The sequence below is a fragment of the Ranitomeya variabilis genome, chromosome 2 (genome assembly GCF_051348905.1).
Source record: "Ranitomeya variabilis isolate aRanVar5 chromosome 2, aRanVar5.hap1, whole genome shotgun sequence".
Classification (NCBI taxonomy): Eukaryota; Metazoa; Chordata; class Amphibia; order Anura; family Dendrobatidae; genus Ranitomeya; species Ranitomeya variabilis.
In genome coordinates, this window is record NC_135233.1 from 461,237,372 (window position 1) to 461,254,570 (window position 17,199).

Genomic DNA, 17,199 nt, shown 5'->3' on the forward strand with positions numbered 1-17,199 from the left:
TGGCTAATGTACATGTGCATTGCCTGAAGAAAAAAGAAAAGAAAGGAAATTAGAGTCTAAAATAGCCCTAGTGGCCAGTGGGAAATTATAAGATTTCTATATTTTTTATTTTTAATACAGATGACTTTTGCACCGCTCATTAGATGCTTTAATGCAAAAGATAAGCTCGGGGTCTGTTCATTGCAACTAATGTTAATGTAAATTTCCTGAAACAACAAGTCTAAAAAGGACTCAGTGGCCAGAGTGAAAAAAGATTTCTAATTTTAATTTTGATAAAGATTGTGATATAAATAATAAAAACAACTTTGCCTTTTTATGTACAAAATTAAAACAAAAACGATAGGTTATTTTCTGATGACACATCCCATTAAGTACAGAAGAATAACCTCAGAACAACATAATTACTCAAGGAATTCATTTTGCATTTTGACAATGAAAATGCCTGACGACTTCTCCGCTATTTCTTCCAGGATCTCTCCTCTCATTCTTCTTTATCTTCTCACATTTTTGCAATTTTGAAACAAAAAAAAAATCCCCATATTGAACAATCATTTTGTTTAGAAGGTTTAACTCATTTTTTTTTCAGCCAAGCTGAAATTTGAAAGCTAGTTTCACCCTTTTTTCTTGTTTCCTTCAGCAAAGTGTTTAGTGATGTGGATGACTCAAATGTGTTTTTGATGATGATATATGTTACTGTTGTATTAAATATAGGGAAAGGATAAGGAATAGATATAGGACATAGAATAAGGGTTTAGCTTTAGATATAAGATAGGACTGGGAACAGTGCAGTGGTGGACACAATAGCTTCAAAAAGTAGAGGATATAGTATAGGAACGGTTAAAGTGTTTGGAAACAGCCCCAACATGAAAGGGGGCAGAGATAGTTAAAAAGGAGAACACTTCCTGTTTTAGATTAGATGAGAAGATTAAATCAAAGTATAGAGAGCAGAAGTTCAGGGCCAGAGGGCACGATAGATTACGGACAGTGTGGGCAGCATGAGAACAGCCTTAACAAATTTCAGTGGACCTTCCTGATATGTTTGGGGCCTACGGCCTGAACTAGGCATGGAGGAGCCTACCTTATTCTCTTCCCATAAAGGGAAGCTGGATGACAAGCCATGTATGGAAGGTTGGATGGAACTCATGGGAGCTGCGGGGCCGGGTGGAGTATCCCAGGGGCCAGAGACACCAGTGAGCAGAGGGATAGCTCAGGCCGAAAGTACTGTAACGGTGATGACGTATTGTGTTGTAACAAAAATTGAGCTTGGATTATCGGTAAAGTTAAACTATTAGAAAAGGACGAAGTGTCTCCTGTAGTGTTGACTGTGCGGCTGTTCCAGGAACTGGGATTGTGGAGACAGTGGAGGCCTCTGGCCAGAATGTGAGTGTTTTACAATTTGCACAGAGCACCAGGGAAATGGGGCACTATTTACCTGTGGGGTGTCAGGGTGCCGGAACACAGCAGCCCCTTGTCCATGACTACCAGCCTGTGCACCTTATGTATGCAGCATACAAAACTCACAAAAAACTCATTTTGGGATCGTAGCCTAGTGGTACGTTCACGCTGAGTATTTTTTAGGATGATTTAAAAAATCGATTCTGCTCCTAAATCCACATCAAAAACTGCATCAAATACTCTTTGAATAAGTTTATTGCTGATTTTAATGGGAAAGCTCCTTTACTGCACAAAGTGCGGTTTTCAGGTGATGCCTGCACACGGCTCTGCACAATATACTGTATATTGTTGTTTTTTTTGCCTACTGACTAATGATTCAAAACTCCCATAAACCACAGTGCAGCGAGCACAGACATGGAAGACCCCCTGTCTGATTCACATACTGCTTTCTGGAGCCAAACGGATGACGAAACCTCAGCTGTGATGAAGCAAAAGTTTACATATTCATCGTTAACCTGACTCCTGACTACTCCCTGACAACTGTTCCCCCTCTGCACCTACATCACGGTGAACGCCATCAGGGCATTATTACCCTTACTGGTGTAAGGGGCCCGGGAGCTGGAGTGGCCCACGGTTACAATTTTCATAAACCAGAGCGGTGTGTGTGAGTGTGGAGGGAGCAGGAGTCACTGTGATAGACAGCTGTACACACACACTGCACACAGTACACACACACAGTACACACACACACTGTACACACTTACACGGATTTGAATAGGGGGAATGTGCAGTGGCTGGCCATGGCCATTAAATAGTAGGGTAGCTCTGTAAGGCAGTAGTTCCAGCTGGCACCAAGAACAGCTGACTGGCAGGGGTGCTAGGTGTTATCTGCATCTGTATTTTTTCTGCAAACGCACGGAACTGCATCCTGATCAGGATTTGGTCGGAAATGTGAAATTCTGACTTCTGGGGCAGAGGGGAGAGAGGAGAGGAGAGAGAGAGAGACTGAAGAAAGTGAAAGAAAAAAATGGGGCTCCAAGCCTGCGCAGTATGACATCCCCATGCAGATTGGACGCAGGCAGCCTGATTCGGGTGCATCTACATTGACAATGATAAGTTTTTTGGACGCGCTGCCACGTATCAGGATGTCTGCAGGTTTTCGCAACAAGTTGCATTTTTGTGCATCTGGTAAAATATACAGACACACGGATCCATGGGAAAACGGTGACAACTGGGCGGACACGGAAGTCCCATCTGTCGCAGTGAGTGACGGAGCAGGGAGTGTCTGAGCCTGTGTTGTTTAAGTGTATGGACAGTGTCCTGACAGGCTCCAGTCCCTGCAGCCAAGGCATCCTCAGTGAGTAGGCTACTGTGCTCATTGAGCTGAGTGCCCCTTCACCTCCTGCAGAGAAGCATAAGGCTGCTGAGCCCAACCTGCCCCCTGACAGGACACAGCAACTCCCTCTCAAGATTCCCTGCATTTACTCTCTAAACTTCTTTAAAAAACTTCAGTCTTCAGAATGGAGCTGTGGTGTCCTGTCAGGGGGCACAGAAGCCTTCTCTGTTCTCTGGAAGGGGCAGGGGGCCAGGACACTGCTCATCAGGATTTATAGCTGCTGAATAGGCTTCTAGAGATGTTATGTCAGGCTAAATTCACATTTGCGTGTGTGTCCGCAGCGTATCGTCTGCATGCACAAACAAAAACGCTGCGTGTGCATGCATTAAATGTGTTTTGCCATGCGTTTATTTTTTATGCGCATGGTGGGGCAGCGACATGATTTTCTGGGCATGCAGAGTCTAAAGTACGCATGCTTTTCGAACGCATGTCCTTGCGTGCCAATGCTGTTAAAGAAATGGTTACTCTCTATTCTGAATAAAATAGAAAAATATTAAGTGTTGTGCAAGATGTCTTATGTTTTAGTTATCATCTGACTACTGGTGAACAATTTCCCTTACAGTCCACATAGCAGTGGTCAGTATTTCTCAGAATTGTCAAGGACATCGGTTGTTTGTCTAGGGTTAGAAGGGACAGAAGGTCTGAATAACAAGTATAATCTGAATGGATGCGCAGCAGGGCTGATATCCCATGATATACATAGGATAAGCCGTGTATTTTGTGAAGTAGGGTTATCTTGCAGACCAAAGGGTATGTGCACACGTCAGGATTTCTTGCAGAAATTTCCTGAAGAAAACCGGAAATTTTCTGCAAGAAATCCGCATTTTTTTTTTTTGCGTTTTTTTCACGTTTTTTCGCGGTTTTTTTAAGCATTTTGCAAGCAAAATTAGCTTGCAGAATGCTAAAGTTTTCCAAGCGATCTGTAGCATCGCTTGGAAAACTGACTGACAGGTTGGTCACACTTGTCAAACATAGCGTTTGACAAGTGTGACCAACTTTTTACTATAGATGCTGCTTATGCAGCATCAATAGTAAAAGATAGATTGTTTAAAAATAATTAAAAAATGGTTATACTCACCTGCAGACAGACGATCTCCTCAGCAGCGTCCGTTTCTATAGATGGTGTGTGTGTGCAGGACCTTCGATGACGTCATGTCTTATGTAAGATATCTTATGTTTTAGTTATCATCTGACTACTGGTGGACAATTTGCCGTACATTCCACATAGCAGTGGTCAGTATTTCTCAGAATTGTCAAGGACATTGGTTGTTTGTCTCTAGATTAACAATTTATGTCTGTTTTCGTCTTTATTCACCCAAAAATCCTGAATGTTCAGCCAAAATCTCAGAACCAGAGCACACTGACACCCATTTTCTTATATAATTTATCTCATATCCCAGGATGTGTTTGACAACCCATTGTATAACTCATATTTCTGCCAGATTATTGTGTGATGCCTCATTTCCCTTTGATCTTGTTCTATAAAACAACACCCTAACCCCCCCAATAAACAGAGACTATTTGGACAGATAACGAGTGTGTGTCTCTCTAATTATTGCTTCATCGTTTAGGTACCTAAGACAGACAACACCTGAGTAGGTTAGAAATCCCTTCTCTAACAATGCGTTCCCATAGACACTAATGCATTTTTTAACCCCTTCCCGACCTGTGACACAGCGTATGCGTCATGAAAGTCGGTGCCAATCCGACCTGTGAGGCATATGTTGTGTCACAGAATGATTGCGTCCCTGCAGATCGGGTGAAAGGGTTAACTCCAATTACACCCGATCTGCAGGGACAGGGGGAGTGGTACTTCAGCCCGGGAAGGTGGCTTCACCCACCGTGGCTATGATCGCTCTGATTGGCTGTTGAAAGTGAAACAGCCAATCATAGCAATTTGTAATATTTCACCTATGAAACCTGGTGAAATATTACAATCCAGCCATGGCCGATGCTGCAATATCATCGGCCATGGCTGGAAACCCTGATCTGGCCACCGCCACCAATCTCCTCCCCAGTCCTCCGTCCTGTCCCGTACTGTGCTCCGCTCCTCTCCGTCCGCCTGTCCGCTCCCCCGTCCTCCTGTCCACTCCCCCATGCTCCAATCCCACCCCCCGTGCTCCGATCTCCCCTTCATACTTACCGAGCCTGTAAATCTGCAGATAAAACGCAGTGCATTTTACCTGCAGATTTTTCAAAAATGGGTTAGGGTTGGAATTAGGGCTAGGGTTGGAAATAGGGTTAAGATTAGGCTTGTGGTTAAGGTTATGGTTAGGGTTGTGGTTAGGGTTGGGATTAGGGTTAGGGTTGGGATTAGGGTTAGGGTTGGGATTAGGGTTAGAGGTGTGTCGGTGTTAGGATTGTGGTTAGGGGTGTGTTGGGGTTAGGGTTGTGATTAGGGTTATGGCTAGAGTTGGGATTAGGGTTAGGGGTGTGTTGGGGTTAGTGTTGGAGTTAGAATTGAGGTGTTTCCACTGTTTAGCCACATCAGGGTTCTCCAAACGCACCATTGACTCCAGCCGATCTTGCGTTCAAAAAGTCAAATGGTTCTCCCTCCCTTCCGAGCCCTGACGTGCGCTCAGTGGTTTACCCCCACATATGAGGTACCAGCATACTCAGGACAAACTGGGCAACAACTATTGGGGTCCAATTTCTCCTGTTACCCTTGCGAAAATAAAAAATTACTTGCTAAAACATAATTTTTGAGGAAAGAAAAATGATTTCTGCATTGTAAACTTCTGTGAAGCACTTGCGGGTTCAAAGTGCTCACCACATATCTAGATAAGTTCCTTGGGGGGGTCTAGTTTCCAAAATGGGGTCACTTGTGGGGGGTTTCTACTGTTTAGGCACATCAGAGGCTCTGCAAACGCAACGTGATGCCTGCAGACCATTCCATCAAACTCTGCATTCCAAAACATCACTACTTCCCTTCCGAGCCCCGACGTGTGCCCAAACAGTGGTTCCCTCCCCCACATATGGGTATCAGCGTACTCAGGACAAACTGGACAACAACTTTTGGGGTCCAATTTCTCCTGTTAGTCTTGCGAAAATAAAAAATTGAGGGCTAAAAAATAATTTTTGAGGAAAGAAAAATGATTTTTATTTTCACAGCTCTGCGTTATAAACTTCTGTGAAGCACTTGGGGGTTTAAAGTGGTCACCGCACATCTAGATTAGTTCCATGGGAGGTCTAGTTTCCAAAATGGGGTGACATGTGGGGGAGCTCCAATGTTTAGGCACACAGGGGCTCTCCAAACGCGACATGGTGTTCGCTAACGATTGGAGCGAATTTTTCATTCAAAAAGTTAAATGGCGCTCCTTCCCTTCCGAGCCCTGCCGTGTGCACAAACAGTGGTTTACCCCCACATGTGAGGTATCAGTGTACTCAGGAGAAATTGCCCAATAAATTTTAGGATCCATTTTATTCTGTTGCCCATGTGGAAATGAACAAATTGAGGCTAAAAGAAATATTTTGTGAAAAAAAAGTACATTTTCATTTTTACGGATCAATTTGTGAAGCACGTGGGGGTTCAAAGTGCTCACTATGCATCTAGATAAGTTCCTTGGGGGGTCTAGTTTCCAAAATGGGGTCACTTGTGGGGGAGCTCCAATCTTTAGGTACACAGGTGTTGTGAATTCTGCTCTTGGGCTCCCTCCGGTGGTTATAAGTGGTAGCGCTGCTGTCTTTGGATCATCAGGTGTGTCCACTTATTGCAATTCTGACTGGGCTATTTAGTCTTGCTTGACCCTTTAGTCATTGCCAGTTGTCCATTGTTCCTGGAGGATTCACATCCCTGCTTGGTCTCTCCTGCTTTGCTGTTCATTTCAACAAAGATAAGTTCTGGCTTTGTTTTCTGCAGTCCACATGCTGTGGGCCTATAGTTCAGTACATTTTCATGTTTTGTCTTGTCCAGCTTGGTCTGTATAAGGATTTGTTCAGCCAAGCTAGTATCTCTGGAGATGCAGATATGGCCTCCATATCTTTAGTTAGATGTGGAGATTTTGTATTTTCTGTGGTGGATATTTTCTAGTGTTTTAATACTGACCGCATAGTACTCTGTCCTATCCTTTCTATTTAGCTAGACCGGCCTCCTTTGCTAAATCCTGATTTCAGTCTGTGTATGTTTTTTCCCTCTCCTCTCACTGTCAATATTTGTGGGGGGCTGTCTATCCTTTGGGGATTTTCTCTGAGGCAAGATAGTTTTCTGTTTCTATCTCTAGGGGTATTTAGTCCTCCGGCTGTGACGAGGTGTCTAGGGAGTGTCAGGTACATCCCACGGCTACTTCTAGTTGCGGTGTTAAGTTCAGGGTCTGCGGTCAGTACAGGTACCACCTTCTCCAGAGTACGTCTCATGCTGCTCCTAGGCCACCAGATCATAACACACAGGGGCTCTCCAAACGCGACATGGTGTCCGCTAAAGATTGGAGCTAATTTTTAATTCAAAAGTCAAATGGCGCTCCTTCCCTTCTGAGCCTTGCCGTGTGCACAGACAGTGGTTTGTGACAACATCTGAGGTATCGGTGTACTCAGGAGAAATTGCCCAACACATTTTAGGATCCATTTTATCCTGTTGCCCATGTGGAAATTAACAAATTGAGGCTAAAAGAAATTTTTTGTGAAAAAAAAGTACTTTTTCATTTTTACGGATCAATTTGTGAAGCACCTGGGGGGTTCAAAGTGCTCACTATGCATCTAGATAAGCTCCTTGGGGGGTCTAGTTTCCAAAATGGGGTCACTTGTGGGGGAGCTCCAATGTTTAGGCACACAGGGGCTCTCCAAACGCGACATGGTGTCCGCTAAAGATTGGAGCCAATTTTTCATTGAAAAAGTCAAATGGCGCTCCTTCCCTTCCGAGCCCTGTCGTGCGCCCAAACAGTGGTTTACCCCCCCATATGGGGTATCAGCGTACTCAGGACAAATTGTACAATTACTTTTGGGGACCAGTTTCTCTTTTTACCCTTGGGAAAATAAAAAAATTGTTGCTAAAAGATCATTTTTGTGACTAAAAAGTTAAATGTTCATTTTTTTCCTTCCATGTTGTTTCTGCTGCTGTGAAGCACCTGAAGGGTTAATAAACTTCTTGAATGTGGTTTTGAGCACCTTGAGGGGTGCAGTTTTTAGAATGGTGTCACTTTTGGGTATTTTCAGCCATATAGACCCCTCAAACTGCCTTCAAATGTGAGGTGGTCCCTAAAAAATTGGTTTTGTAAATTTCGTTGTAAAAATGAGAAATCACTGGTCAAATTTTAACCCTTATAACTTCCTAGCAAAAAAATTTTTATTTCCAAAATTGTGCTGATGTAAAGTAGACATGTGGGTAATGTTATTTATTAACTATTTTGTGTCACATAACTCTCTCGTTTAACAGAATAAAAATTCAAAATTCGAATATTGCGAAATGTACAAAATTTTCGCCAAATTTCCATTTTTTTCACAAATAAACGCAAAAATTATCGACGTAAATTTACCACTAACATGAAGCCCAATATGTCACGAAAAAACAATCTCAGAACCGCTAGGATCCGTTGAAGCGTTCCTGAGTTGTTACCTCATAAAGGGACACTGGTCAGAATTGCAAAAAACGGCCAGGTCATTAAGGTCAAAATAGGCTGGGTCATGAAGGGGTTAATGCAATCGTCCACATGCAGACAATTGCACAATATTTGATGCAAAAAAGAAACGCCATAAGAGGAAAAACCTCCACTATTCTTGACAAAAAAACACCAGTATACAGGCAAAGATGCTTACCTATCCAAGTCCTCCAAACAATTGCACTATCCAAGGTGCAGCGGACCCAAGTTCCGCGGACCTGGCTAGGCTGCAAAATCCATTGTGCTAGTGTTCTACTTTGCATTATACGCGAGACTGTTGTTATTGTGTGAATACCCTCTGAGTGCGAAGTAGGCCATAATACTTGAACTGCTTGGCAAGCTGCACTTTATTTTACTTTTATTTGCATCTCTTGTGCCCTTTCCTGCTGGATTTTTGGGCACTTAAGCTAAGTTAGCAAGTATGACACTCTAAAATCTTGGACTCTGCCTTATCCATTTGTTACATTTTAATGGACCCTGCCCTGTTAGGCCTCTTTCACACTTCAGTTGTTTGGCGTCAGTCTAAAACCGCCATTTTCATGAAATAACGGATCCGTCATTTTTTTCGACGGATCCGTTATTTTCCCCATAGACTTGCATTAGCGACGGATTGCGGCGTTCGTTCGTCCGTTCCATCCGCCATGCGACGGATCCGTCGAAATTCGGCGGACGTTGTCTAGACCTTGACGGAGATTGTAACGTTTTTTGTCTACGCCTAATTGACGGTCCGCGACGGATCCGTCGTGGACCGTCAATTCATATAATGGGTGCCTTTGGGCGACGGATCCGTCGCGATCCGTCATTTGGCGGATCCGTCGCCCCAATCCGTTTTTTTCTACTGAGCATGCTCCAAAAAGTTGTTACTTTTCCCAGACAACCCCAAAACTATATAAACAGGACAGGTGGGCCTCATTCCTCAATGTGCCATCAAGAGCGAACACAGATCCTGCCAGCAAGAGACATCCTGCCAGCAAGAGAGATCCTGCCAGCAAGAGACATCCTGCCAGCAAGAGACATCCTGCCAGCAAGAGACATCCTGCCAGCAAGAGAGAGACCCTGCTAGCAGCCATCAAGACCCAGCCTGACACTGCTATGTGAGTACTGCCATCCAGCGTGTGTGTGTGTGTGTGTGTGTGTGCGTGTGCGTGTGCGTGTGCGTGTGTGTGTGTGTGTGTGTGTGTGTGTGTGTGCCCGCCTTGTTTATTTTTATTTTTCATACTGTGCTGGTATTTTGAATGGCTGTGCTGTGACATGTGTGTGTATAAATGCCGTGTGATGTGTGTGCCCGACTGCCCGCCTTGCATGTTTTTTATTTTTCATACTGTGCTGGTATTTTGAATGGCTGTGCTGTGACATGTGTGTGTATAAATGCCGTGTGAGGTGTGTGCCCGACCGCCCGCCTTGCATGTTTTTTATTTTTCATACTGTGCTGGTATTTTGAATGGCTGTGCTGTGACGTGTGTGGTGTGTATAAATGCTAAGTGATGTGTGTCCTGCATTTTTTTTTATTTTTCATACATTAACATACTGTACTGGTATTTCAAATAAAGAGCAGTGTAGCTCCTACTTTCCAACCCAAAAAAAAGAAAAAACAAAGAAAAATTGTAATAAAAATTACACAAAACTGTCCGTAGTATGATTTCAAGATAAATGTAAAACTGGTCTATATTCAATAAAGGTGTTTGAGGTTCTATATACAAATGCGGCATGCAAACCTTTGGTCTAGAAAATGTTCTGGTTATAGAAAATAGTAACTAGGGTAACCATAATTATCATTTTTGGGTATTGGTATTTTAACTTCGAATGAGGAAACTTTTATAAGGTTGAAACTGTTTGGAGGAGGGGGTGAGGTAGGTTTACCAACATGCGCATGGCGCATATCAAGATTGAAGTAGTTTTGGTGTTGCTTTCCAGAAATGTTTTGGGGAAACAGGAGGTGGAGGCTTTATTGCTTGTACATCAAAGCATATCAATTTACCATTTTTTTTTTTATTTTTTTTTAGGTGTGGTTAAAAAATTTTTAGGGGGGGGGGGAGGAATGTAATTTGGCATACCAATACATAGTATAGTAGCTATAAACTCTCTTTATACTTGCAGATTCTAGGGACCAAGGTACCAAGGGACTAGGGACCAAGACAGACGCAAGCAGGCCCCCCAAAGTTTTGAAAACAGAGCTAAGTATAAAGTCCCGAAAAGCTGCGTCTATCCTTTTGTATAGTAGCTTAGAACTCTCTTTACACTTGCAGATTCTAGGGACCAAGGTACCAAGGGACTAGGGACCAAGACAGATGCAAGCAGGCCCCCCAAAGTTTTGAAAACATAATGTCTTCTTCTGAGACCCCCCCCCTCACATCGTCAGCCACCTGAGGTTTTTTTTTTTCCTTGATTAATTTTTTTTGGTACATCTCTGGTTGTATGTTTTTGAACCCTATATGTATTTATTCTGTTTTCACAGGAAGATGAAGCAGAGGGGCTTCCAGAAGGAGATGGGCAGGGTGGAGAAATGAGAGGAGCGGGAGCACATAGTGTAAGTTTGCAGACACAGATCCTCACATAAAACACACTACACCCAACACAAACATTCAGCACAGCACACACACAGTACATATGCCTCCATCCAAGCACATAATTTATTTTTATTTATTTATTTTTTTTATTAGTCTTCACAATCTGGGGCTCGACGTAGAGTTCCTCAGAGCACCTCCCATAGTCGTCGGAATGCTAGGCGCGGCGGTCACCGAAGAGTAAGTTCCTTTTTGGGTTTGGTGTTTAGCAAACTGTAAAATTTATGTGGTATAATCTTTCCCTTTTTATTCATTTTTTTTGTTGCTTCACAGCGTGCTCCCGAACAGGATGAGGAAGAGGAGGGCATTGATGTGGACACCCTCATCCAAGCGGTCCAAAGCCGGGAGCCGTTATGGAAAATGTCGGACCGCCGCCATGCTGACCAGTTAGTCACCCGACGACTATGGGAGGAAGTGTGCAGTGCTGTTCTGGATAACTGGGAGGAACTCGATGCTGGGGCCCAGGATCTAGCGCATAAGTATTCACACTTCATTACCTTATGTTAGCATGATTTAATGTGTTGTATAGTAACCAATTTTTGTTTTATCTTTCCAGGTAACAGGGTTATCGTGCGGTGGCGGTCACTCAGGGATCGCTTCAAGAGGGAGTTCAACAAGGAGATGCAGGCCCCGAGTGGATCTAGAGGACGGAGGAGCAGGTACAAACATGCCAGAGCCCTGACGTTCCTCCGGTCGACGCTGCTGAGCAGAAGGTAAATATTCAACACCACATGTTTTCAGTCAAACTGTTAAAATGTGTAACCTTCAATTTTTCTTGGCAGCAAGGGCAATTGTAATATCAAGATACTATTTTTTTTTTTTTTCTTCTTTAACAGCACTGTCTGCAGCACTCGGGAGCCTGCATCAGAGTTGCACCCCTCTGGAGCGATCTCTCAGGGGTCCGCCACCGGGGACCACGTTGACCCCTCTGTGTCTGTACCTTCCCTTTTGTTTGATCCCTCGGCCCCATCCACCAGCGCTGGAGCAGCAGGGCGGACTTCGTCACTTGAAGCTGCAGGTGATGAGTTAGAGTTCCCTTTACCCCACCCCTCTGACACTGCCGCAACATCTAGGCCACCTTTGGGGTCAGGACGGCAGCGCCAGAGAGGTCAGGAAAGGAGCTATGCGCCTGAGTTTTTGCATCTGAATGCAGCCTTCCAGAATGCCATCAAGCTTTTGGGTGAGCAAACATCTGCTGGGTACAATATGCTTAACAAAAGCATATTGGAACTCAGCAGTTGTCTGGATACAGGGCCGGACTGGCCATTGGGCATTTCTGGCAAATACCAGAAGGGCCGGTCCCTGCAGTGGGCCGCTCGATCTGTTGACCCCCTACCCCCTTCAAGCTGTCAGCCGGCGTTCTGTTTTCTGCATCCAGCACACTATGCAGCATCAGCCTGCCTTGTGCACACGATCAAGCTGCACTTCCAAAATCACCGCTGCCAACAGGATGAAGTGGATGGCCGCTGTCTGATGACCTGATCATCAGCTGCAGTGAGGTAACACACAGGGCATGAGGAGGGGGAGAGGCGCGCTCTGCTCTTCTGTGCTGCCCCCACCGTGCCACTTAATGCAGCCAGGAGTCAGGACATCAGACCGCCCACTTCCTCCTGTCCAGCAAGGCGGCAGGGACAGAATGGATTTACGAGCTGCTGATAACCTTGCCCTGAGTGCATGGAGCAAAAGCACAAAAGCCCCGGAGTTGTACCTAGAGCTAGCAAAGAAGTTACAGGCAAGCGTTAATAGAATTAAGAAAAAAAAAAGCTGTGTCTACTATTCTTCCATGGCACTATCTCAAAAGAAAACCACCATTCCTGTGAACTATAACTCCCAGCATGCCATAGGAGCTGCTGTACATGCTGGGAGTTATAGTTCTCCTCAAAAGCAGGGATAATAGTCAACCATGGGACATAGATGACACCTATGGGATCTTAAAGGAAATCTGATGGCTGAGGGTATGTTTCCATGTGGCGTATTTACTGTGGATTGGATGCAGCGGCCAGATGTTACAGCATAGTGGATGGGATTTTATGAAATCCCGTCTCCACTATGCATGTAGGGACGCCTCTGGCTTCCCTGCGGGGACGAACATGCGGCGTGTCTCTTCAGACCGCACCATGTCTATTTATCTTACGGAGACGCTCAGTCTCCACAAAAAAAATCACCGTTCTATGTACAGGATGCGGTGATTCCGCACGGTTAATGAACACTTGCAGAATCACTAAAGCTGGCAGCGCTTTGGACGGGGCGGGTGTCCACTGCGTCCAAAGCGCTTGGAATACGCCACGTGGAAACATAGCCTTATGCATCCACAGGCCGCATGTATCAGATATTGGCTGTATGATTCCTGATTCCAGAAAAGTATGGTTGACTCTGAAATGCTGCCGTGTTTCAGGCTAAAAGCTGCCGAGGACCAAGGCATACCGGGGTTAGAGTATACAGACTGTGCCGAATATGTGCTGCCCATGGGTCACTCAGCAAGTATCAGCGGTCAGGTTCACTTTAAAGGGTTTGCTCAGTGCTGCTTTCTTCTGCATTGGGAGGCGAGCAGCGGTGAAGACATAGTGTACAAATACCTAATGGGACAGATGCATGAATGGCAGCTATCATGGCCGTGTCTTGGTGGGTATGGTTTCACCACAGGGTATCACCACCAGTCAGTTCCCAATGTAGAAATAAATGATGCCGGAGAAACCCTTTAATCCAACTGTATAACGGTACGTTCACATTTGCGTTGTGCGCCGCAACGTCGGGCGCTGCAGCGGCGATGCATGCGTCATGCGCCCCTATATTTAACATGGGGGCGCATGGACATGAGTTGTCTAGCGTTTTTTGACGCGTCGTGTTTGACGCAAGCGTCAGGGCGCAGAGCACGCAGCAAGTTACATTTTTTTTGCGTCCAAAAACACAACGCATGCGTCGCAAAACGCAGCGTTATGCATGCGTTGTGTATGCATTGTGTATGCGTTGTGCGTTGCGCCGCCAACGCTGTGGCGCACAATGCAAATGTGAACGTACCATTACAATGACAACTCCAAACAGAAAAATTACTGTTAGTGGTCAATGATTTTTTTTGAGGGAAAGAAAAATGTAAAAAAAAAAAATTAAATTTGATATCTTTCTAATCATATCAAGAGCCAGAATTAAGTCATTTATACTTCAGTGAGCTTAAAAAACTAAATTTAGATATACATACATATATACAATATGTACAATTGAAGACTTACACCTGTTCCTCCTCTGCAGTTTGTTGTAAAAGAATACCCACTGCTGCTGCACCCGGCGTCTGTAAATGTCTGCATCTCTGACATCACGGCAATAGCGCTACAGAGAATTAGCTTCTGAGCTCCTGATTGGCTGCAGCATTAATGACGTGACATGAGAACTGTAGACACTGGATCTGCGGAGTGTGGATAAAGCGCAGTTTGTTTGGGGTGTAGTGCTATGTGATGTATCGGATAGCACTCGGTCCAGTGTTACTCTATGGGGCAGAGCAGCTCAGCGATTATTTTCTCATGCTGAATTGGCAGCGAGATTTGGCTCACTCACACCCCCATACAAGTCTATGGGTGTGAGTGACACAACGCACTGCACTCAGATGTCATACCAGTGCAGTCCAAGATATGGCAAGTGAATGACCCCAGCCTTAGACTACTTTCACACTAGCGTCGTACGACGCACTACGAATTGCGTTGTTGCGACGTACCGACGCAAGCAGTGAAAGCGCCACACATTGTGAGGTGCGGGGAGGAGGGGGCGGAGTTCCGGCCGCGCATGCGCGGTCGGAAAAGATGGTCTCGATGCACCAAAAAACGTTACATACGTTTTTTGGTGGCGACGGACCGACGCAACCGTCGCACGATGGTTGCGACGTGTGGCAATGCGTCGCACTCCATCGCTAATGCAAGTCTATGGAGAAAAAACATATCCTGCAAGCACTTTTGCAGGATGCGTTTTTTCTACAAAACGACGCATAGCGACATGCAGTGCACGACGCTAGTGTGAAAGTAGCCTTAGAGCAATGAATAATTCTGAGCTGTAATACTGGGCCGTCTGTGACTGTATGTTATATAGTCGTGTTACACTCACCCCATGTCTTGTAACCTACAGGTTCACAAAGATATTATACAGTCACCATGTGACAAGTGGGCCTGTATACCTTCAAATGCCAGGGCTGAATTTTAGTCCCAGTCCGGCCCTGTCTGGATAGGATGCATTCAGATGCAAACCAGTCACAAAGACACTGTTTTTTTCAGTCGGTCCTCAGGCACATGGAGAATCTAACTCCTTGCCTGCAGATGCATGTGATGCAAGGCTGCCACACTGCTCTAGTGCAGGCAATGTCCCAAGCCCCTCCACCCACCCTTCATGTTTCAACACCTTTCCCCTCTCAAGTCGCTGTCTATCCTCCCGTCCGTCCTCCTCCCGTCCATCCTCCTCCCGTCCATCCTCCTTCTACTCCTTCGCCATACCTTCCTTCCCCCCTCAGTATTTCCCAGTTCCTACCTTCCCTTTCCATTCTTCCCTTTTAACTTCACCGTTCCCAGTCCCACCAACACCTTCACCATACCTCCCACAAACCACATCTGTACCTCAACTCCCTGCCCAACCTCATGTTTTCACCACCCATTCCACTTCTGTTCCTCCCCGTGATGTCCTGTCCCCCACTATCGATGTGGTCCGCCCTGTCAGCCCCTCCGCTACTATCTCCACCCCAAATTATGAGAACCTGTAAAAACTTGTACATAAATAAAACTTTTTTTGGTTGAAAAACAATTTTATTGTCTTTCTCTTTTTTTTTTTTTTTTTTTTAAAGAACTGTATTAAAACCACCAAGGTTATGGTAATAGTAACAGTAGAAATTTTGGGTATCAGTTCAAAACATACAATACTGCGAGGTTAAAGTACAAAGGTTTTGTAACCAAACAGAAAACATGGTATATTTACAAGTTTGAACAAAAAAAATTTTTTACACTATTTCATACTGCCAGTCAACTGATCCTGGAGGAGACATGAAGTAGTCTGCAAACTTATCCCGCATTCTGGAGACTGCTACTGGACTGCGAAAAGTTGTGTTGTGGTAATCCCGCAAGGTGCTTTCTGACACATTATCCTCCAGGGAAACATGTTCTTTTGATAAAACAAAATTGTGAAGTACCACGCAAGCCTTCACCACATCATCAACTGTTTCAGTCTGCAGTTTAATTGCAGTTAGTAGGATTCTCCATTTAGCAGTTAGGATGCCAAAAGCACATTCCACTACTCTGCGTGCTCTGGTTACGCGGTAATTAAAAATTTTCTTCCTCTGGGTCAGTCCACTACTTCAAAAGGGTTTAAGCAAATGTGGGGAAAGCTGGAAGGCATCATCTCCAACGCAAACAAATGGTAACGGTGGACCGGTGGTTCCAGGGAGAGGTCTAGGGGGCGGAAAGTCAAATGTCTCTCCATACAAACGACGCCCCATTGGTGAAGTTTAAAAAATCTGTGAGTCATTTGCACGTCCATACGCACCGATATCCACAGCGATGAACTTGCAGTGTGCGTCGGCTATGGCCATCGATACAATTGAAAAGTACTTCTTATAGTTGTAAAATTCTGACCCAGAGCCAGAAGGTTTGATGATCCTTATATGCTTCCCATCGACTGCTCCGACACAATTTGGGAACTGGCATATCTGTTCAAAATTTTGTGCAATCTCCAGCCACCTCTCCTGTGATGGCTCTGGAATGTATTCCGCTTGTAAGCAATCCCACAATGCCCGGCAGGTCTCTCTGATGATCCCGGAGATGGTGGATATCCCAAGCCTAAACTGAAAATGTAGGGATGAAAACGACTCTCCAGTTGCAAGGAATCTGTTAACAAAAGGAAACGACAATAATTAATAAAAACTTCTAAAAACAACATTGCAGTTATAAGTCTGATGAATGAGAATCGTTTAAAAAAAAACAACTTACCGAATAGTCACCATGAGACGCTCTGCTGGTGATATGGAGAAGCGCATCTGGGTGTCTCGTCTCCGTATAGAGTCTTCCACATGGCCCAATAAAATTTCAAAATTTTCTGCTTTCATCCTCACATAGTTGAAGAACTTCTGAGGGTTTTCCCTCAGTTCAATGTAAAGTGTGGAATAAACACCACGGGTCATGCGTTGGGCTGTGATAGGATGGATCCACAGCCTTCCCTTCCGCCGCTGCTGCAGGATGCGCAGTCTTTCCTCTCCTTGTCCCGAACGATGACTGCCAACCGATTTGCC

General features: G+C 44.8%; 1 protein-coding gene across 3 annotated transcripts in view; it reads left to right on the plus strand.

Moving 5' to 3' along the window:
• The window catches only part of LOC143806684 (uncharacterized), a 72,013-nt gene extending 55,940 nt beyond the window's left edge, over window positions 1-16,073 (plus strand). The window contains exons 1-6 of one of the 3 annotated variants that reach the window (XR_013221535.1): window positions 10,013-10,750; window positions 10,838-10,909; window positions 11,043-11,126; window positions 11,220-11,425; window positions 11,503-11,659; window positions 11,783-16,072. Coding sequence is in view for 1 of the 3 variants with exons in the window: in XM_077287483.1 (XP_077143598.1) it covers window positions 10,886-10,909; window positions 11,043-11,126; window positions 11,220-11,425; window positions 11,503-11,506 (318 nt within the window). In the remaining 2 variants the exon portion in view is untranslated. Of the gene's footprint in view, window positions 1-10,012; window positions 10,751-10,837; window positions 10,910-11,042; window positions 11,127-11,219; window positions 11,426-11,502 lie in introns of those variants that run through there. The other 2 variants (XR_013221536.1, XM_077287483.1) reach the window with 2 other exon arrangements.
• The last annotated feature ends 1,126 nt before the right edge of the window (window positions 16,074-17,199 follow it).